The 22,468-nt window shown below is 43.4% G+C and overlaps 1 protein-coding gene across 1 annotated transcript in view; it reads left to right on the forward strand.

The window, feature by feature from the left end:
• Positions 1-3,950: 3,950 nt before the first annotated feature.
• HS6ST1 (heparan sulfate 6-O-sulfotransferase 1) overlaps positions 3,951-22,468 on the forward strand; it is a 204,987-nt gene continuing 186,469 nt past the window's right edge. Inside the window, exon 1 of the mRNA XM_067301982.1 lies at positions 3,951-4,832. Within this exon, the coding sequence (XP_067158083.1) occupies positions 4,315-4,832 (518 nt within the window). The 5' untranslated portion in view covers positions 3,951-4,314. The remainder of the gene's footprint in view (positions 4,833-22,468) is intronic.

Here is a 22,468-nt window from a genome sequence, read left to right on the forward strand (position 1 = left end):
TATGGGCTAGTGTGAGGAAATGTGCAAAAACAATAGACCCTTCAAATGTACCTAAATGACTCAGTAATGTGAGGCCCACTGAAAATCAATGGAATTTGTATTCCTAGATCAATTTGATACCTCTGAAAATGCCAAACACAATCTTTGAATTTGCTTGCATTAGGACAAATTCTGCTCTGTCTGTCTGACATAAATCGGGAGTAGAAAGTCACTAGATATTTCAGTTTTATTTTAATATAACTGAGCAAAATTTGAGCTGTTGCTAAAACTGCTCTTCCTGCTAATGTCAAGCACAGTATAAAGGAAAACTCATTTAAAAACAAAACAGAACACACAGAGTCCGTATTTTGAGATCTAATGTCCTAGCACCTAAGGTGTGGTTTATTTTTCCAGCCACTCCAAAGTCCTAGCTTGCCTCAATCCAGCATGGCCTTCAATTACTAGATGTTAGGGTTCCTTCAGCCTTTGGTGTGATATGTAAAACTGATATCCTAGCTGCTTGTGTTGGTTAACTATGTGCTGATATAAAATATTATGAATTCTGAGCTGCAGTATTACTCTCTGAGGCTCAGTTATGGAACAAGGGATGTTCTGGTAGACTGATACATGAGACTTTGCATGAGACTTAACAGGGGGCTGTACAAAGAGGAGAGAGATGCGCTGGATCCCAGCATACACTTGAATGACAGCAAGGGAAGCCAGGAGGCAGATGGAGGTAGGAGTCATGCCTACCTGCAAAGACTGCAAAATATATTTTGCCAACCTAGGATGCAAAGATCAGATCAATTCACCAAAGTGTTGAAGCACTTCTTCAGTAGGCTAAAGGTGTCATTTGTTTGTATTTGCCTGGAAGAATGCAGAGAGGAAATCTGAAGTGTGCCTCCCCCATTCACTGGTTTAGCATAGAGATAAAAATACATACATTTGGTTTTATTTTCTCGAAAATGCTTTCATTCTCCATAAACATTTAGTTGTTAGGAGCCTCACTGATTGTAGATTGTCACTCTCGCAGCCTCACAGGAAGGAGTTCTGGTTCTGGAGCTGGTCAGACCTCCTGTGACGGGTCGCAGATGAGACACAGGAAAGCCTTGTGAGGGCCGTCCTGAGAGGGAAAGATTCAACATAGAAAGATGGGTAGTGGCTAAAGACATGGCCTAGGTGAACTCGGAGAATAAGCAGCCAGAGGTGACAGTAACAATTTGTATTTTTTGTATTTCTCATCTTTTTCCACTGCTTTTACCAATGGAAGGAACCAGGGAAAGTGTTGATCTTGCCATTCAAACTCCACTCAGATCTTTGACATAAGAAACATGCTGATCTAAACTTGCACTGATGCAGCACTTGATGTTTAACTCCCCAGGCAGCAAATAGCAAGTATCTAGCATTGTCTTCAGTGGGATTTATCTCGAGTATAAATAGGGATTAAGTATTTGATTAAGTGATCATCTTAGGTGAGTCATAACTGTAAGCACCTTTGAAAGACCAGCATTTCAAAACAGCATATAAAATTAGCAGGAAAGGTGTATGGATCCCAGAGCTTTGGTTTTGCAATGACTTCTAGACAGAACGTCTTGTACTTCCATGGGTGGCTGTGTGTCACAAGTGGGCAGTCACTCCCTGCCCCTCCGGTATGTCAGCCGTTGCGCATTTCTAGGTGGCAGGTGCTGCAGGAAAGAACACAGTAGCTTTTCAGCCATATAGCTATCCTTTCCTTTTTGGTCTGTTTATCTTTCATAGATCGTATTTTTATGTTCTAGCACAAACTAACAGGCAGTGTACTTACTACGTACACAAATCAGTAATGAAATCCATTGGAATACCTCCATCTGTGTAACGAAATAAAAAGGCCAAACTATTATACATCTTTGTGTTAAAACAATTCATTAGCAATAAATAACTCATATAACTGGAATTAACTTAATGGATTATTTCTGCGTAGTTCTATCATTTCTAAATGTTCCATCTTTTCCCAAAATCTGGTCTGCAAGTTTTTATACTGCAGTGTATAATCCAACCATGTATATAAACCTCACATATATGCCTGTATTTCCCAAATCATAATATAAATTTCAAACCTTTAAATTGAGTTTATGCTACGCTTCTGGATGTTGCTGAATTTTGTGTATAAGAATGACATCATTGTTTCTGGAATTACTAGTCTACATGAAAAGAGGAAAATCAGAAGCAGACTTTTAAGAGGAAAATATCAAACAAAATAAATGGTATGAACACGATATATGATGCTTTTGGGTGCTATAAACATTTTATTGTTACTTGTTTGGGAAGAACTGCATAACTCATTTGGGTTCCACAACCTGTGAGTAATGCAGCCATCTCAAAATCTAGCAGATTTATCAGTCATAGTGTTCAGATGAAAATCTGGCATCTCATTTCCTCCTGAGCCCTTATAAATCGTTAAACACTGGGCCATCTATGGGTAGCTCCTTACACTCATTATAAAACACAGCTTGGATTAAAAAGTGTAACCTGATGGGAATTTTTTAGTGGGGGAAAGCACTAAAATGTAGCCATAACTTATATTTAAAAGAACACTGGAAACTTATGAAAACTGTCACCAGTAGCAGTAATTACAGGAGATACAGTATTTGAGTTATAGATTTCTTGCTAGAAATTAGTGATTGCTCATATTATTAATTCTGCCTAGACAAAAGCTCTTTCACAGATTAAGTACCGACATGCCTGCCGTCACAGTAAGCCTCACTGCGTTCTCTGAAGTGGGGCCACCTCTCATCCTCCATCTACAGGCACAAGATGCTAAGTGATCTTGTGGCATTTTTCGTGGCATTGCACCCTGCCTGCCTCTGCACTGCCAAAACATAGTAACCGCAGAGGTTGCTCCCGCTTTGCGGTAAGGTGACAGAGCACTTGCCTAGCTCTAAGCCCAGCTCTAAGCATACCGATGGGCCTCTGCAGGTCCGTTCTGTACAGTTCCTCGCAACAACGCCGCAGCCTCCTAACTGCTGTCCTAAGAAGACAGTGCTGTAAGCAAGCTACGTACCTGGCAGCTTTTGTGCTTTCTAATATTTTATTCCATTTGAGTGACTACTGTATTGCTGGTGAATGCTGTCCGGCAGCATGAGTTTTGACTGGAAGGCCACCTGACAGCTTAGCAAAAAGCATTCCGTTGGGAAAGTTTTCTGTAAATAGCACATCCTTTGATTCTGCCTTGGCACATGTTCCCCTCTTATGACTATTTTCAAATTACGTGGCTCATGGCGTGCACATGCTTCTTCCTGCCCCCAGACACCATCGCCCTCTGCGTGACATCCGAGCGCTTTGCTCTTGTAGCCGGTTGCGGCACGGCGGCCAGCAGCTCGGGGTGCTCCCGGCGGGGCAGAGGCTCCTGCAGAGACCTGCCCGCGCTCGCGGCGCTTCTCCTTGCAAAGGGCACTGGACGTGCAGGCCCCGAGGAGCGCCGGCGCGCTCGTCCCGCGTGCGTTTTAAGGTGGCATTAAAGACTGTCCGTAAAGGGCGACGCTACGGCCCCGCACCCCGCCGTGTCCCCGGCGCGGCCGTGCCGCGGGCGGGGAGCGCAGGGACCGCCGGTGCCCGGAGCCCCCCCGGCGGCGCCCGCAGCCGCGGAGCCGGGGCCGGGAAAGGCTGCGGGCGGAGCCTCCAACCCGAGAGCTGAGCGCAGCGCGGGCCCGCCGCGCCGTGGTCGCTGCTGCCGCCGCGGCCGCTCGGTGCGCGCCCGCATCCCGGCGGCCTGCGCTCGGCTCGGCTCGGCTCGGCGCGGGGCGGCGCGGGCGGCGGCGGCGGCGGCGCTGTGCATGCCGGGCGCGGGGCGGCGCGGCGCGGGCAGGAAGCGCTCGCTCCCGGCGGAGCCCAGCCCGGCCCAGCCCAGCCCAGCCGAGCCCAGCCCCTGCGCGCCGGCGGCGGGGGCGGGCGCTGCCGTGCCGGTGCCGCCGGGGCTGGGGCACGGCGGAGTGCCGCGGCGGAGGCAGCGGCGGGATGGGGCTGGCTTCCTGAAGCGGGGGGAGGGCGGGAGGGGGCTGGCTTCGCCTTTCGGTCCCTCTCCGCCCCCCTCCTGCCCCTCTCTCCCAAGTTAGCCGCTCTGCCGCGGCCCCTCCGGAGCGGCTGGCTGCGGGCTGCCCCTGCCCCGCTCCCGGCGCTGCCCGCGGCGGGGCGGGCGGGCAGCCGAGGCGACCCACGGAGCGGCCCGCCGCCCCCGGGAGGCTCCTCTCCGGGGCAGCAGCGGGGGGAGGCGGCTGGCACAGGCGCCGGGCTCCGCCGCCCGCCCCCCGGCGCCGCCGCCGTCTGCCCAGCGCTGGCAGCCCCGGGAGATGGTGACACATGAAGCGTGCGGGAAGGACCATGGTTGAGAGGACCAGCAAGTTCTTGCTGATCGTGGCCGTCTCGGTGTGCTTCATGCTCATCCTGTACCAGTACGTGGGGCCGGGGCTGAGCCTGGGGTCTCCCAGCGGCCGCTCCTACTCGGAGGAGCTGGACCTCTTCCCCACGCCGGACCCGCACTACGTGAAGAAGTACTACTTCCCCGTGCGGGAGCTGGAGCGGGAGCTCGCCTTCGACATGAAGGGCGAGGATGTGATCGTCTTCCTGCACATCCAGAAGACGGGCGGCACCACCTTCGGCCGCCACCTGGTGCAGAACGTGCGGCTGGAGGTGCCCTGCGACTGCCGGCCCGGGCAGAAGAAGTGCACCTGCTACCGCCCCAACCGCCGCGAGACCTGGCTCTTCTCCCGCTTCTCCACGGGCTGGAGCTGCGGGCTGCACGCCGACTGGACCGAGCTCACCAACTGCGTGCCCGGCGTGCTGGACCGCCGGGAGAGCGCCGCCGCCAAGGCGCCCAGGTACGGCCGCCGCGCCCCGCGCAGCCCGCTCCCGTGCGGCCAGCGCCCTGCCGGCGTCGTGCCCCGGCCTGCCGCGAGCCCTTCCCTCCTCGCCGCTTCACCTGTCCTCCCCCCCGTCCTCCGGGCTGCGCCCTGCGCCTTCCCTCTGCATCCCCGGGCAAGTACAGCGCGCCTGCCCTCCCACGCACCCGACACACTGCGCCCTCAGCCCGCGTTCTTCCTCTGCTCTAGCAGCCCTGTGTGCTGCGCTTGAGCTCGGTGGAGCCCTTAACTAACCTCTGTATTTGTGCCACTTGCTCTCTGCTAAACACTCAGTCTCCGTTTCAGACCTCACTCCTCATCTTTTAGCACCCATCGCACCCCGCCTCGCTCTCAAGCCTGCCCTGTAATCCCTTTTGTCCTAACCCATGCACCCCTTTTCCTCCAGCTGACATTGTGCTCCCATGCTCCGGAGGAGATGCACACCACACCACTGCTCCTTGCGCTCACCCTCTTGTTTTACCCCCTAGACTACCTGATGTGTCTTTGCACATCACAGAAACCATCCCTTAAACACCGTTTTGTGTGTTTCTTGCTATTTACTTTGACGGGAGACCTGCTGTGCAATCTTTTATGGAAAGGAGCTACGCTGTACACATCCCCTGTGTAGAGGAGGGAAGATCATCCTAAAGCCCTAGCGAGCACCCCTCAGTGCAACCCCATTAATACCCAGTGCATTCCTGCTCTCTTATCCCATCATTCCTGTACCTTGATCTCTTTCTAAATGATTAATTTGAGAGGAATTTTCTGTTTGAAGTTCTCTGATAAAGACAGTGGCTTATATTAAAAACTGTCCAAAGATTCTGCTTCTTTTACTCAATATACCTATGTGTCTGTCATTTCAGGAGATAAGTGCTTTTTAAAAATTGATTACTTTTATTTTTAACACCATACACACCTTCCTTAACATATCAGTGTTTTTATTACAACACTTTGTAACCTGTTTGCCTTAAAGTTTCCTTCTTAAAGGTGTGCAAGATCTTATGCTAGCGTTTGCTTATGCCATATGCTTTATTTATATACATATTGCTAATACCATACATAACCCCTTTAGTGAAAGGTGGCTTTAAAGAAAGTAGGTATTTTAGCATCATAACTGTTTTCTTCTCTGCATTTTTTAAATCATTTTCACCAGTTTTTTCACTGGAGCTGTGTGCGGTTGGCAGTGTTCTTTATTGTCTCTGTCATGACTACTGCTGTTTTCAACCCGTTTCAGTGTTAGTCATCCAAGTACTGTACTGAGATTGCTGTCATGCTGCCCGACCCAGGAGCAGCAAACTGAAGCATATATCCAAAGGGCTGAGCCTATTCAGGCTTTCCTGTGGGCTCTTATTTTATTTATAAGGTGCTTGAGAACACCTAGAAGCAAAATACCCTGAGCTCGTCTGGTTGCTGTTGAGATTTTACTGGAGTGTGCTCTAATGAAAAATGCGCAAAGTTCAAACCTGGTTTAAAAAAGAAACAAAAAAATTACCCATTTTGTGAACCTTGGCACTTGGCTAGCAAACCATTAACTTTATATAAAAAAACTGTCTAGATTTATGAATCATCTCAGACCCTCGTATGTTTTCACTGGTAATATTGCACTAAAGCCTGCTCTTTATTCAGTATTTAGCTCTATTACCCTGTTTAGTAGTTCTTGGTTTCGGTCTAGTTACCGAGACTAGGGTACTTAAGGTTGTGAAGTAATAATTAAATTCCTTACCATAACTCATAGGAAGTCAAGAACTGGATGCATATTGCCTCTTTTCAGTGACTTGTGAAAAAGATTTTCTTTGCCGTTTGTTTTTGGAGCCTGAGGAACTATGCACTTAACTCTGGGTGTATAGGAAAAATAATTAACCCTGTCCCATTCCATCGTGTCTCTGCATATCCAGAAATAGTTCTGCTTAATGTGGTCTCTTTACTTCCTCAAATCTAAATTAGAACTTCATTTTCAGCAGTGTAGAGCGAGGATGTGGAAGTTTTAGATAATCTAAGGTTTGCAGCCTTGGTCTGCTAAACAAAAAGCATACTTAGCTGTTCGTTTATTGTATACTGGAGATGGTTTTGGTGCAATGAACAGCTGCTAGTTATTTTAATAATACTGTCCTAGGATACACTGCTCTACTGGACTGCGGTACAGTTTAGTAGACACCTTCTCAAAAGAATTACTTATTTCAGGTCTCAGAAAATTGGGAAAAACAGACAGGAAATGCTTGTTTAAAAAAAAAAAGTGATGAATTTCCTTTGTCAGAAAAAGGATAGTCTTATATTATGTCCGTTACACTAACAGCAATACAATTTTGTTTCTCTGTTCTGAACATTGTATCTCTTTTGTTGCAACAAGACTCACTTTTACATAAGGCGTGTGCTAGAAAGGCTACTGTATGAAGTCGAGTTGAACTGTGACATTTTCTTTTGCTCTCCCCCCCCCCAAAAAAAAAAAAATAAATAAAATCCGCAAACAACCATTCTGGCAGGGTTGACTCAAATTCTCATATTATTTACTCTGATTTTTGGAGTATAGGCTTCAAGTTCACCTATAAATCTAATGTACCAGCTTCTCTACATTTGCTACTTAATGCTGAGTTTAAACCTTTGTTCTTCCAACTATATGTTTGTCCCTCAAAACAAAACAGCTAACTTGTGATTACAAATAAATCTGCCTTCCTGGGAATGTTGGAAAGCCTGAAGGTCATTCAGTAGTGCCCACATGTACAAATCATGAGCTGAAAGCTGTTAACTTTGTAAGGAATGCAGTTTTATCACTGCATAGTGCCCTATTGCACTACATTCCATAACCTGTGCATGGTACATAAATTTGCAATGCACTTGCTCTTTTTATTGTTCTGCTGCTCTGTGTTGGACTTAATGATTAGGAGTCCTACACTGCCAAAGATTGCAAATTCTCTCTATCTTTTTTTCCTTTCTTTCTTTAGTATTGATATAGTAAACACCCAGAAATGGGTGTTTTAGTTCTAATGGCTTGGCACACCTAAAATTTTACTGATTTCCCCCCACCCCAATCTCTGTGAATCGTTTTCCCTGTTTTATATTCAAAAGACTTCTGGACAAGCACTTCTTGAAGCAAATGTTATGTTTTATACACAGCCAGTAAAAGAAAGAGATTGATTTTTTGGGGGCTGTAAAACTTGGGACTCCAAGGAACACTGAAGCGGGCTATGTTTATCAGTTAAGTCAGTTACCTGCAATTCTCATCATGATTTTGGTAGAGGGCAAGTTCCAAGATTTTGGGGAATGGAGGCCTATTCATTCCTTGTACAGTTAGCCCTAAATAACTGTTGGAAAAGACTTTTAAGACTTTTTTTAAAAAAGCAGATGGTAATACTAGGAGGTCTACTTTGAGTCATCATGATGAGATTTCAGAAAGCAGAAGCTAAGCACTTTCTGTGAACTGGTCCCTTAAATTTGTCTCAAGATGGGTGCCTAAAATTGCATGAGATGTAATCTGTTCAGTTGACTTTGGGGAGAAAAAACCTCCTGTGTCAGCTTAGCTCTTTAATTTGACTTCCAGAATTAGCAACATCTTTGAAGTGATCCATTACTGACTGGCCCATCTCATCTGTTAAAGGACTGAGTGAAAGCTCGTAGAGGTGTTAGAAAGGTTCTTGAGTTGGCCCCCAGCAGAAACGGGATGCAGTGCCCTGCTGGCTGCATCCTTCCTCTGTGCTCCCAACACAAGCGCAGAGCTAGGTGTTTTGAAGATGTCCTTGTAGGACACTTCGTGCATGAGCTCCGCTCTAATGTAATGTCCCGTAGGAACAATAGAACAAATAAATGAAGCTGAGGGAATTCTATGTGCTTCCTTTCCCACCTCGTCTCCAAAAAAAAAAAAAAAGGCTTTGTTGCTATCCTCCTGGTTTCTTCCGCCTCATATGAAAACAAGAGCATCTAAGCTCGTGGTTTTCCTCAAGACACAGTATTCACATGGAAATGATTTATAAAGCATACAGCTCTTTTAAAAATACATTTGGTGTGAGCTGCTTGTTGCTGAGGAGAGCCTATATATTCGGTACAATGTTGGAAGGGAATTGCTAGCTCTGTTCCCTCAACTCAGGCGCGTGCTCCGCTTGCCGGTGAGCCCTGTTTCAAGCACCATGTAGAGTGCCTTTTTTTTTTTCTTTTTTTTCTTTTATGAGTCTCCTCAAGAGGCTAGCTTAGTCTTGGCTTTGTGTATGTGTTTCTATGAAAGTCTGTCATAGAAGTTTGCTTGCTGAGCTTTTCATCTGTGTTTCACACCATGAAAAAAATTGACAAAAGTAGTTCTTCACAATTTTAAAAGCATGTGCACACTTGCAATTTCACCATTCTTTCTCAAGATTTCAGATGCTTTAGAAATGAGAAAATTATAATCTAAATACTTTTTTCATAAGAGGTCTATGGCAGTTTAATAAAACCTGTGGTTAAACAGATCAGTCTGACTCTATTTTGGAGTCTCTCTAAACTATTTACAGCTTTCTTTTTCTTTTTTTCCCCCCATAAAAGAAACAATTAACAGGGCTCAGCACTTCATTTGTTTGATTTTTCTACAGTGCGAACTTTCACAGCTTCCAACCACGGATCTCTCCCTTTGCCGAGATCTGTTCTTGATGAGGTTTTTATTATATCTGTGCTTAGGAACTGCAGAGACACATTGTCAAGAGACCAACTGTTGGAGAATGAAAGGCTTTACCAAGTCATTTTTATAATATTAGAACTTCTTAGACGCTCAGGCTTATCATTCTTGGTGGAGCTATATGTGCTGGGGGTTGGGAAATACCTGTCTGCAGAGAGCAAGGGGCGTTTTTCTCCACTCACCGGTTTGGCTCAGATTAGCTTCTCTTAAAGACTGGTGGAAAGTATCAATGTAAAGGTATTTTCAGTGGCCTGATTCTTTTTTCAAGTCCTTAGCACGTGGAGCGTTTTAAAGCCAGCTGGCCTGATATGAAGCCCTGCGTGTATTACACTCAGATGTGCTTGCCCATAAAGCCAGGCTGGTCTTCCAGGGCCTAACAGCTCTGAAGGGCTGAATAGTTTTGTGGTGAAAGTCTTTAAATTTGACATCTTAACTAAAAGTAGCTGAAAGTTGGAACTCTTCACATTGCTGCCCTAAGGTATTTTATTCATCTTGAGCTTAAAGCTTCTGACTAATGTATTTTATCAGGCTTAATTATTCTTTGTATTTTCTTTGTTGGCAAAGCAGAAAGGATGTGGCCCTAGATATGTCTGTGCTTGAGTGTATACTTTTATTAACCTGAATTTGCAAAACTATATGCATTTGGCTGTATTTCATTATTCTTTAAATAAAAGTTGTGTCATAACTTAGCAATTTTGTTTTTCTGCTTGCAAATTTGCAAATACTCTTTCCCCAGACCTCAGATATTGCCCTTTTACCCTTGTCCTTTCTCAATCAGCAAGGAAAAATCTATGCTATTCTGAGTAAACAGATTTGATAATCACCTTTTTTTTTTAACAACAATTCAGAAATAATTACTTTAAAAGAGCTGAGTTGAATCCTATTAATATCTGAACTGGTTGCTGTATTATAACACTTTGAAGTATATCCTCAGTGTAAGGATAGTCTTTTAGGAATGGCCCACTGTAAATGCACAACTGATATATTTTACCATGTCCTTTGCACTGCAAGTACATGCAGTGTTTTTGAGGTTAATTAGTTTATGGTCTGCGACATTTTGTGTGAAACATCTTGTCCAAGGTGATGCTGTGTCCTGTTTCCAAGGCTCTGCTGAACAAGCCTGTTCTGTGAGTTTGGAAAGCCAAATATAGGGCATGGTCTTTGCCACTCATTGAGCAATGTCAGTGTGTATCTCTCTCTTTCAAACTAATGTGATCTTCATCAATGCCACCTTGGGATCTTTCTGTCACCTCTTGAGAAAAATCTGTGATTTAAGAAAGTTGGAGCTCATTAGTGCTGTAGGGGCTTTAGGTGAAAAATAATACATAATCTGCAAGTATGTGTTTGACGCTTGATAGAATAGCTACAGACGTGCCTGACGTGTTTGGGGGTATGTGTTGAGGCCTCTTCCCTGTAGGAGATTGGCGAGGGTCTTTAGTTGGATATTAGCGTGTGAACTGGAAGAGGTCATGTTACCTCTTAAGAAGCACTGCTGGAGGAGATCACGTTATAATTTGGAGATTATTACAATACCGCTTCCCCTCCGGGCCATCTGTTTCTTCCAGGAAGGAGGAAGAGATTAGCCTCCTTTTGTGGCCTCTTCCTTTGCTGATTTGCAGGGTAGGCTCCTAGTGGGTTTCTTCAGGAGCCGGTAGAGGCTTTTGGCTGCCTATTGTAGAAACCGGAGAAGTGTAACCTGGGACAACTCAGGATTTGCGGACACAGTTTTTTAAGAGAATTTTTTTGTGAGTTTGTTTCAGAGGGTGAAATTGATGTTATGCCTTATCTGAGTCATATTGTATGCAGTGCGCTTCCTGCGCTCGGAGCCCTGGATGACTGCTTGCCAGCGTGTTCCTAACCCAAATGTTAGTCACAACAGCAGCAAAGAGCCAGCAAAAGAATCATGACAGAGCTTAGTCAAAGGGGTTGTGATTGTGGCTGTTGTATTCTAGTTGTTTCGACCTGGAAGCAAAGCTCGACTGTACAGATGGAAAACACCCGATTTAAATTCAGTTAAGAATATCTGGCTTACTGAATGTATCAGATTCTGAGGCTCTCTCTAGTGCATCCTACTGTCTTTTACAGATTGTGGATTCTGTACGTCTCAAAAAGTGGGAGAGCATGATGGATAGTTGCCTTCAATCAGTCATAGAACAAAGGTCATTGTTTTGTGTCTTTTTCTGTTTATTGTACAAAGTCTCTATTTTAAACTTACAGTTATTTGGCAGTAACCTTACTGAATTTGTGGTAGGAATTTTATTTAAATGCTTAAAATAAATAACACTCTTCGAGTGAACATTTGTGCACGTGCTTACTTCAGAAAGCCAAAGTGGCATAGTCTTAACTCCATAAAGTTTATCTCTGTTTATGCTTGTATTTCCAATAAATATTAGGGCAGATAAATTTTCCATTATTGACTGATATTTTGCTTTGTCAGGCAAAGATATAGCCTGTCTTTAATTTCTAATAATCACAATTTTGATAGCAGTTGTGGCAAGGTTCTTCGATGGAGTCTTGCTACTGATGCGTAAGGATCCTTCCCTCCCACTTGCATCAAGCGAGTATCTTCCTGAACAAAGGTGTTAGTGACAGTGTGTTTGAAGGCTGTATGAAGCACTGGAGGAACACAGAGATGAGGCAGCCCATAACAAATTCTCTTGTTTCTGAAGTTGTGGTTGACCTTAAAAAAAAATCCACTTTTTCTAATGGAATTAAAGTAAGGTTTGATGAGAAGAATTTCTCACAAGCACAGCTCTAAGGTGACATAGTCTCTGTAATTGCTACTTGATGTATTTTTCTTCACCCTTCTGCTATTGCCATAACAGAGTACTCTACTGAAAATCCAGTCTGAGAATTCACCTGAAGAGTGAATTTTGGGGGGATTATTGCTATATAGACATTAAGAGCCTTAAACACCCCTGTACAGTAGCATGTCAAGTTTCACACTTGGGGAGGATGCCTCAGATGGTCTTTTCTGTTACTGCCAAAGGAGGAGCTATTTACCAATGCATGTTTCTTGGACTCTGAGGTATCTCATAACTAGAGAAAGTGTTTTCAGGAGAGGTCTATGTTGAGAGAAGGTATCAAACAGTAAGCACATCCTTGATGGTGCTTAGTTGTTTTTACTTGTGTTAAATGGCATATGTATATTCTTAATCTTGTGCTTCACCTCTGCAGTATGAGATACTACACTGAATGCTGCTTCGTCCCTACAAACTGCTAAGTAGAACTAAGAATATGAAATTTTCTAGCACTTTTCTGTTCCTATATCTCATCCAGAAAGGGTTAAGAAACTCTTGTTGTCCACTCTAACTGTAACCTGAATTTCTTAGCAGTGCTAATTATATAGTGCTTTCACCTTATATCCCAAAACCTCTTACAAGGTGTGTAGTAAATAGCGCCTGGTACTATGTTCGTTCACAGTCTAAAACAACTCTGAAGTGGCCTGTCTTAAAGCCAGCGATGGCCATAAATCTCAGACTTATATTTTTATGTACAGTCCTTTCCTGCCCAGTGACTTTGTCTCTTTCAGAAGCAACTGGTTCCTTAGCACAAGTTATTACTACTTTGCTTTGTACTTCCCTCCCTTCTACTGTGTTAATGGTAAATGCTGCCTAATAGCTCACCTATGTTTTATAGAGGAAATATTTCACAATTTCCTGCCAATTTAAACAAGAAAACAGTGATTTGCAATTAACTTTTTATGGTCTGACTCTGTATTTTGCTGCATAACTAATCTCCAGCCTATTAAGTAGAGATTCTGTGATTATACCTCACTGCAGACTGCAACATTAGCATTCCTTTCACTGGGCCCTTCGGGGGAAGGGGTGGCTTTCTGAGCTCCCTGAGCCTTTTTGGCACTGTATCTAAAATTTACCAAATTCTCTTTTTTGTTGCTGTTTATCTTGAATTATTGACAGGAGCAGGTAGCATTGCTTAGACTTTCAAAATGCCTGGTGGCTTTTTGTTTGATTTCAGTTCTGTTGAAAGAGGCCTGGTTTCTGGAGAAGTGCTGATGAGGTTGAAGGGCTACTTCTAAAAATTCCTTCTATATATTGGAGTTATTCGAAAGTTTAGGCTTAGTTCTTGTGTTATTATACATACACATGTATGAGATTCCTAATTACAGGGAGATCTTCAGGGAATTTTGAAAGAAATTTTTGTGAAGAACATGCGTAATTCATTCTTATTTTTATCTTAACATCTTTAAAAACAGGTCCTTGTTTTTTGTATTTTCTTCTCTCAGTCTCTTAGAAAAATAAAACATCCAAACAAATACTGTAAAAATAGAACTGACTTTTTTTGTTTGTTTGTTTAAACTAACAGCTCTTGCTGCCTGACCCTCTTGCTCTCAGTAAAGATTTCAGTTAGGGTACCTGTGACCCTATATCAAAGTGTTGGGGAAAAAATCGATGCCTCCTAGCTAAGACCAGCAGCAGCAGCATGCTGATTCATCAGTTACCTGACAGCTTTTGCTTTCCTAGTGGAGATTCAGAAAGAACTGGGAGCACAGCAATCACAAGCTATAATCATAATCAGTCAACCATCCTGTCTGTTAACGTGTTAAATCATAAAAGACAGGATTACCTTCTGCTCTTCTTTATTCCTCTCTTTCTCTTCTCTCTTTTTCTTGCCACCTGTACCTCTTTTAACTAGGTCTCTCGAAAGAGGAGAGACACATGTGACTTGTGTAGTTCTGCAAGCAGCAAAACTGAACAAATTTGTCGTGTCTGCTGAATCAAGTACAGTTGGGGCCATTTATATGAAAACTCATGCTAAGGAAAATACCTCATTCATTGTATATTGTCCTGGAAAGTCAGTACATATGCACAGGAGCCCTTTCAGATCAGCAAGTGCCTTAGCATCTTTTCTAGGGGGCCAAAATGGGAACTTGGAAATCCTTCCAGTTCCAAGTATCTGAGTCAAGTTTCCATCACTGATCATACTGTTGTGGTTGGTGTTCTTGAGTTATCTGCAACACATTTGAAATAAATCATCTCAAGCCTTTTCTGCCCTGAAGATTTCCTCAGATTTTTTTGACCATATCTCCATATAAGTTCAAAAATGAGAGCATTTTTCTAGTGTATACATAGCCTGACTCCAATAGAGCCTTAGACCTTCTGGCCAAAGAATTCACCTCTAATTTCACCATTATACAAGTGAGGTCCTGTATTTTTAATAACTATATTGTATTACATATATCAGGACTCCTACTGCTACCACCAATAGCTTTGATTTTGAAGTGTAATATTAAGCAAAAATCTCTAATGACTCAGTCTTGCCCTTCTTTATTCAAGCTATTACTTGGGCGCAGCATTTAATCCTGCTCTTTCTCTTGCTCTTTGCAGACGGGCTTTGTCTGAACAGCATGCTGTTTCTTCAGGATGTCTGGTCAGCCTTTCCTTACTATTCCGTGAACTAACCCTTTCCTCCAGGCTGGCGTTTTCTTGCACCATGATTACTTCTGCACGTTCTTCCTGAGCTTGATAAGCAAAATCTTCATCTTTTCACTTTGTAGATCTTTTACTGCTTAACCTTTCTCACTCTTACAAATTACTGGACGTAGGACTTAGAATCAGCCAGCAATCCCTACTTCCATTACTTCTTAAATTTTCAGGCAAGTTCAGTCACACTTTCTAACATGCTAAGCCTGCTTAACAAGGGAGAAGTGTCCTGTGTTGAAATGAGAGTTCCCTGGTTGTTGCTCAGGACTGAGGGAGTTCATAAGCCCGTGCTGTTATGCAGATGGTGAATGCTAATAACCAGGGAAAAGGTTAGTGCGGGCATTTTGCCTTGACAGCCTCAGAAATGTTTGGTGCTGAGGTGGGAGCTGAAATGTTGGAGTCCTTTTCTGTCCCATTCTTAGTTGCTTGAAGGCTGTGTCTTTTTTGCTTAGGTGCCCATGGCTTGACTTTTTACCTGTGTGGTGTGTGAGCCATGCTCGAGGTAGTCCCCTATGCCCAGAAAGCTCTACATTGGGCTCCCAACCAGCTGATCACCTTTTGGGTGCTTCTAAGGCAATCACTTAATAGAGAAGTGAAATCGGCTTTATTTCCTTAGAAAGGGAAAGAGTATCTAATAACAAGTGTTACTCTTTGAACGCTTATACTTTTGCAAGACAGTCACGTGCCTTGTTAAGTTAGGATAAGTCAGATTAGGAGGAAATCACTTACCTAAAAATGTGCTTTTTTACCAAGGTTTCTCCCCACAATTCTGTGTGATCAGCTTCCTCCAGCTCTCTTAGTCAGGACATGAATTTAGTCCGTTTTCCTTTCGCATGCAATCTAGGTGTTTCTAAAGCTGACTAGACTAGCAGCCTGCGGCCTAACAGGGCAGGAGGTAACTACAAAATTGTCCCATGTTTTCCTACGGTTAATTCACAACCTGCTTGTGATGGAGGGAATGGTCTTACTCCAGCATGGTGAGCCCCACTGTTCCATGAAAAGAAAACCCATGTCTCTATTTCCAGATGCTCTTTGTGTCTTGGGATTTTATTTGGGTTTTCTTTTGTTCTGCTTCTAGATAAGTCCTCTTTTTAATAGTTCAGAAAGTTTTAGGTTTACGAAACATAACTATGCCAACATCAGAAATAATTGTTAATCTCTACAGTTAAGTTTAATATGTTCAAGTATTTTGAGTGAGGTATTACTGTCTGAGGATGAGCCTCTTAACACCGCTCGGAAAAGCTTGTTTTCATGACTTTCAGTAAATGGAATGAAACTGCCACCTGTTTATGGGCCAGTCAGATCAAGCAAGCATACATGCTACAGAGGTGCAAAATGAACCGGTTGCCACTTCTCAGCCCCAGTGTTCAGAAGTCGGTCAGGCTCCAAGTAGGCGAGCGGGCTAGCATTCGTATGAGGGTGTCATTTTCATTAAAGAAATGCCAACTCCAAATGCTGAAGTGATAAAACAAAAATCACAGAATGATACGTGAGTTTTGATTTTAAAAATAAATAAACCTCTACTTACTGCAAAAGTTAACAACACAGTAGCTCTTACTATTTCTAGCCAGAGGGTAGGTGATCTCTTAGTTGGGAGTCAGATGTGTCAAGAACAGACTGAAAAACAGCTGCTACAATTTTGTTAATGTGAACTCGGGTTCTGATCATATGTCATGAGGGCTGAGGTGGCTCCCGCGATAAAGGGACTAGGAGGAAGCTGCTAAATGGCAAAAGAAGTTGTACGTCTGGTTACGAAAGGAGAATCTGAGATTGGGGAGTGAAAAGGAAAGAGCTGATCAGGCCATAACTGAGGATGAGGAAAAAATGAGGAAACTACACAAGCCTTGTCTTGACTAGGACTTTCAGATGTGTTAGACTGTATGTTAGTTAACAATAAAGATTTTTGTTAAATAACAATGAAGTCTTTTGATCTTAATGAAGACATAGTTTGAATTCCTTGCCTGTGTAGGGGAAGGCATGTGCTCTACCAAATTTTGCCTTGAGAGTTCACCCTGACACTGAAACTGTGTGTAATTATTTAAAGGAATAGTACTGGATTGCAACATGCAAGTAAAATGCTTGAAAAGTCTAGTGTGGATAAATATAGGATAGTGTATATTCCTCAGGGTGTGTGAGACAACTAGCTTAGTACACGTAAAGACATTTCTGCTTGCCTTCAAAAACACATTTAGACTCTTCACTAGCAACTGCTGAGAATGTATTTTTAAAACATGATTTAGGCAGTTCCTTGGAAGAAGCATTCGGCAAGTTCTGTGCTAACTTTTTCTTAATGTATTGGCTATCTTAAGACAATTGAAAAGGTCCTGAATTTGCCTTCAGGTAGTCTGAAGGTGTTCGATGCTGTGGCATTCTGCATATAGCTCCTGTGAATGTCTGTCTTCAAAAGCCTATTTTAAGCTCAGGGGAGGTCTCCAAAATCAGGATTTAATACTTTGGCACGGATTAGCTATCTTAGCTATCTACTGAGGCATAGAAGTCTTACGCAGTCCTTCTTCTGTTTTCTTGTTTCAGGAGACAGGTTACTGTGTGATAATGTAGTGAGGTGGCAAATGAGTGGATCAGTGTGGCCAAACATGATGTTGCATGAAGGAAAGGAATTGTATATCCTTGCTGCCTGGAGGTTACTGGCTTTGGATGTCCTGGAATATCCTGACTGCAAAAGCAGGAGCTGAATCTGTATTGCTTTCATGTGCCTGTCAGTTAGACATTTATCTCTGTCAGGTCTTCTGAGAGCTTCCTTTTTTCCTTAATATCACTGAATTCTCCTCTGGACTAAACTTATGCCAGGTTTTCTAATCTAGATGCCACCTGCCTCTTTGCATCCAGTACCTATAACAGCAATTCCTATGAAAAAATGTTTGTGTAGTTGCCTTATGTGTTTCCATGCAGTTTGTAACCGTAGCTGTGGGCAGGAGAGAGACACTTGCTTTATCTGAACCTTTGAAATTGGATACTCTAATCAGCTTCGTTTACTCCAATAGGATTTTACCTTTTGGAAACCAGTAGGAAGCTGTCCGTCCCATTTCCATCCCAGCAGAAGGCCCAGCCAGGGGCGTATAAGTTGTTTATTACAAAAACTGGATTGTTTCCCATGTTACTAGGTACTTCAGGGAAGCTCGCAGAAATTGTTCGTAGCCTGACTGTCTGTCCTGGCTTGCTCAGACAGGTTTTTATGTTTGCTTGACAATGCTGAGAATGGGTTGTGCACACTATTCACCCAGCCAGCTTTTATGTTTCAAAACTGTAAGGTGATACATGAGTGGGGGGGGGGTGCTGGGTTTTGTAGCTGCTTGGCACAGGTTTTATATTCCTCCAGACTGTTGAAATCTCCCATGCAGGGCTGCTCCTCTTGTGAAACCCTGGGGAACCGTGCATTGTTGCCCCCACACCAGTCGCCAAAGCCTTTGCAGCTTCTCCTTTGCGACTGGCCCAAGACAGCAGTGTGCAAAGGATGCAACAGCAGCAGCAAACTCTTTTGGTGCATTAAAAAAAAAAAGAAACATTCTTGCAATCCCTGAATATCAGTACCTCATTTGTGAATAGCCTAGGCACCATTTCTAAAGGGCAGCAGAGAACTTTGGTGCAGAGTTTTCACATCTAACGAAAGGGCTACTTGCAGCCTGACCTTAAGTATTTTAACAACAGTTATTTTTGATTGCATTATCTGTTGGATATATTGCATTGGAGTTTTTTGAAATGCATTACCTGCACAAAAGTGCAGAAGAAATGTTTATATCCCATTAATTTCTCAGTCTTGAGGACACAGGTGACAAAGCTGTTACCTTACAAAGGCCTGTAAGGGCTGTTGTTCTTAAAGACCGTATAGGTGGGATGTGTATGTGCACATACTCTGTTTCTTCAAAGTCCTCGACAGTATAACTGCTAATCCTCATGCCATGCTGAGCTGGGATACGATGTGTTCTTTTTATAAATGCAGAAACAGAGGCAAAGGTTAAACGGCTTGCCGTGGCGTGTGCCAGGATGGCAGGACCTCAAATCCAGGATTACCGTATATGCGTGTTGAGTGCCCAGGCATGTGCTACACTAATAGGTAATGCCTCCGCACAGAGGAAAGGAGAATTGTACTGTATGGTCTTTCGTGTCTCAGGATCTGCCAAAGGAGAGAAATTGGATTGAACCGTGTAACAAGGTGATTGTGAAAAGATTTCCTGTCACTCAGTCAGACACTATAAATAAAGATCTTCTAAATCAGTTTTCTAAATATCCTGAAACAAATGCAGAAATAATCTTGCTGCAAACTGTCCCCTGCATGACTACTTCCATTTGGAAATACCTTCCCCTGAGTTTCCATCACAAGGCCCTCTTGAGGAGGGCATTTTCTTCTTTGCGCTCTAGCTAGCATTGGAGGGAGGAGTTGACACTTGAGGTGCAGTTGGACTGTAATGAAAATATAAATCACCATAGAAAGGGTGCAGCTGTAACTTATAAAACTTGCTGAATGATCAATAGTATCTGCGTTACACTGCGTGGATAGTGGTTGGCTGTCATAAAGCACTGGTTGTCAGTGTAACACCCAGCTGGAAATCCTGCAAAAATTGAAGGATGAATTCCTTAAACATTTGGGAGATGTGTGATGTTTGGTCTGCCAAATTCTTCAAGCAGGATGGATCCACCCCTTTCCTAACTAGGATGTTTCCTTACTTCTGAAGCTATTTGGGGATTGTCATGAAAAGGCTGTTTTCTGGATAGAAGCCTGGCCAGTCCCAAATCTGGGAATAACTACTCATGAGAACAAAAAGAACAGTTATATTTGTCAACTATAAGACTGTGGGTAAGAGATTTAGAGGATTCTTGTCTAGTGCAGAAAGGATCAGAAACAGATTTTTCATATGGAAGTCATAGAATTACTTACATACCCAAGAACATACATGCGTTTTTACATCTTCTTTTCATGAGAATGCGTGTGTGTGTGTATGTGTGCGTGCGTGTGTTGGGATATTTGCAGAAACTTAAACCAAGCCAAGTTAAAATAGACACGTTAAACCCAAGCAGGTTGCTATAGCTGTATAAACCATGACATCTTGGATTATTTTGAAAGTAAAGTTGTGCAATCTGCACAAAAATCCTAGTACAAAACAGACCCAGAGCTAGCAAATTCCAAAGGTACCAGCGATTAATTTCTTGGATACTTCAGGATTTACTGTATAGTGTATACCACTCTAATATCCCTTTCTCCGAAAGAAAAGAAAACCTCTCTTTCACATGGAGTGGTCTCTGTGGGGTCAGTGAGGAGAGAATAGGAGGGGAAATGACGGGGCGTTAACAGCTTCCCTCAGGCTGAAGGACAAACAGCCCTCCCTTTAAACAAAGCCAGTTACGGTGCGAGTAGGAACTCTTAGTGGATTTTTGCAATAAAGAATACAGGCTTCATGCTCCAGAAGATAATTAAGCAAGTGTTTATGGTGGTGAGGGAACTCGGAGCAGGAGCTGGTTAGGCCAATTCATTCTGGTTATTGTCCTTTCTTCTCCCTTCCTATTTATAACCCATTTAAATGTGACTAATGGCTAAAACGAGAACTACATTACATGTCATATAATTCTTTTTCACCTTGCTTGATGATGCAAGTTGAAACAAAGGCCTAGTTGTTTAGGCTCCCTTTAAACTCTGTAAAAGTTCACATGCTTCTAAGCCATGCTTTTAAATCACACCTCCAAGCCTGTGTGGGAAAGCCACAGGCAAGTTTGGAAAAATTCTTTCTTCATTCTCTTCAGCATGCAGGTGATGACATTGCAGGAAAGGGAGGAGGAGTCTACGCATGAGAACAGTACTTGTAAGTGCTGTACTTGGTTAGAGAGATGGAGATGGGACCAGTGCCTTGGGGACCTGTAAGGAGATGTACGGAGCTTTTTGCCTCCAGGTCACTAGATCAATGCAGAACATTTTAAAAATGTTGAAAGCTCTTATCCATTTGGTGGGTCATTTCAATACTGTTCTTAGGTGACAGATGTCTTCTCTACAAATGCAGCTATCAATGTGGCAGTAGATAGACCCCTCTTGCTTCTTCAGTTTTAGTCAAGCATCTAAGGTTGAATTAGATGGAGGAGCTGAGCTATGTGAATGGCAGTGGTTCATGATGTCGTAAGGCTGCTCTGAGGACTTCCAATCCGATTACCTAGCCTTTCATGTCATGCCAGACTGCTCTTATCTCTGTAAATAAAATAGTGACGGTAGTGGGACACAGGTACCAAGTATGTCACTGCTGTTGGAACATGTCCAGAGCAGTATGAAAACTGCAGTTCTGACTTCCATTCATCTCCCTGCAATTCCAATACAAGGAATGACCAAAAATGTTTCAATCAACTTGCCCACCTTCGAAAAGTTGTGTCAAAGACATGCAGAGTGGGAGTAGGAGAAACCAGGCCTCTGAAATGAAAATTTTGGACGTAGTCACAGGTGGAGTCACTTCAGTAGCTTGGGCAGGTGGTTGGTGCTCTTATTTTTGTTTTCCTTTGTAATGGCAATATTGCAGAGCTACTTACAGCTCTGAAGAAGTTTCCATAAAGAGTGAACGGTAAGCTAGCCCTGGAGACAGGAGCAGCTTTCCTTATCAGCCAACTTTAAGTGAGAAAACAGTAAGAGACGCTGCATTAGCACCAGAAATGAAAAATGGACGTGGGCTTTAAATATGGAGTTCAACTTTTTCAAAATTCATACAGCTTGAGCATGTAGTTTTTGTTCTTGTTCATATCTAATTAGAGTTCCCCCTCCTCAGGAGAGAGGAGGTGTCTCCGAAGCAGGAATCGTTAAAGGTATGACTCCACTAACAAGTTAGTGCAGGGTGAGGGTGTGGACTCCTGGCAGGTTAACTCGAGGCTCCGCTCAGCCTGCTGGGGCGCCTGCTCATCTTCCGTAGTACGGGGACAGTGTCTCAACCCTCCATGGAAAGGGCTAAGCTGCCTCACACTTACTGTGGAACAAGACCAAACCCGCACTTTTGGGGGCATTAAAAGCGTGCTATAAATCCAGATGGTAGCGCACCTTCAAACATTTTGATGTAAAACCTGTTGAATTTGGATTGAGAGGAACTACACTGCTATAGCTAGTCCACTGGCTCTCTGCCTTCTGGTTCACAGCGGAAGGTTAGTTAGCATCTCTGCTATTTTCTTGAGTTAAGTGTTTGATGTGTATCTTTTGCTTGCTACTTCAGTCTTTAGCAGTGGTAGGAACTGTGCCATCACAGTGTCAGAAGAAAAAAGGTCAGGTAAAAATTTCATTTCAGGTTCTAAAGCTAAATGCATTACCTCTGTTTCTCACACACTGGAGCAAGACATTCTCTCTCTCTCTTTTTTTTTTTTTTTTTTAAACCGTGGGTGCCTCCTCCCCTCCCCTCTTAATTTCTATTTCTCTACATCAAGAAAAAAAGATTTTCAAGTGCAGGCACTCAGCTAACTCTCAACCTGAGAAAGATGGAATTGGTTTATTTGGCTTGAAGCCACAGAAGCTAAGTGAACCTGTCACAGGATTCTTAGCCACTTATGAGGAAAGTCTGGGT

The sequence above is a fragment of the Apteryx mantelli genome, chromosome 9 (assembly GCF_036417845.1).
Source record: "Apteryx mantelli isolate bAptMan1 chromosome 9, bAptMan1.hap1, whole genome shotgun sequence".
In the NCBI taxonomy this organism is placed as follows: Eukaryota; Metazoa; Chordata; class Aves; order Apterygiformes; family Apterygidae; genus Apteryx; species Apteryx mantelli.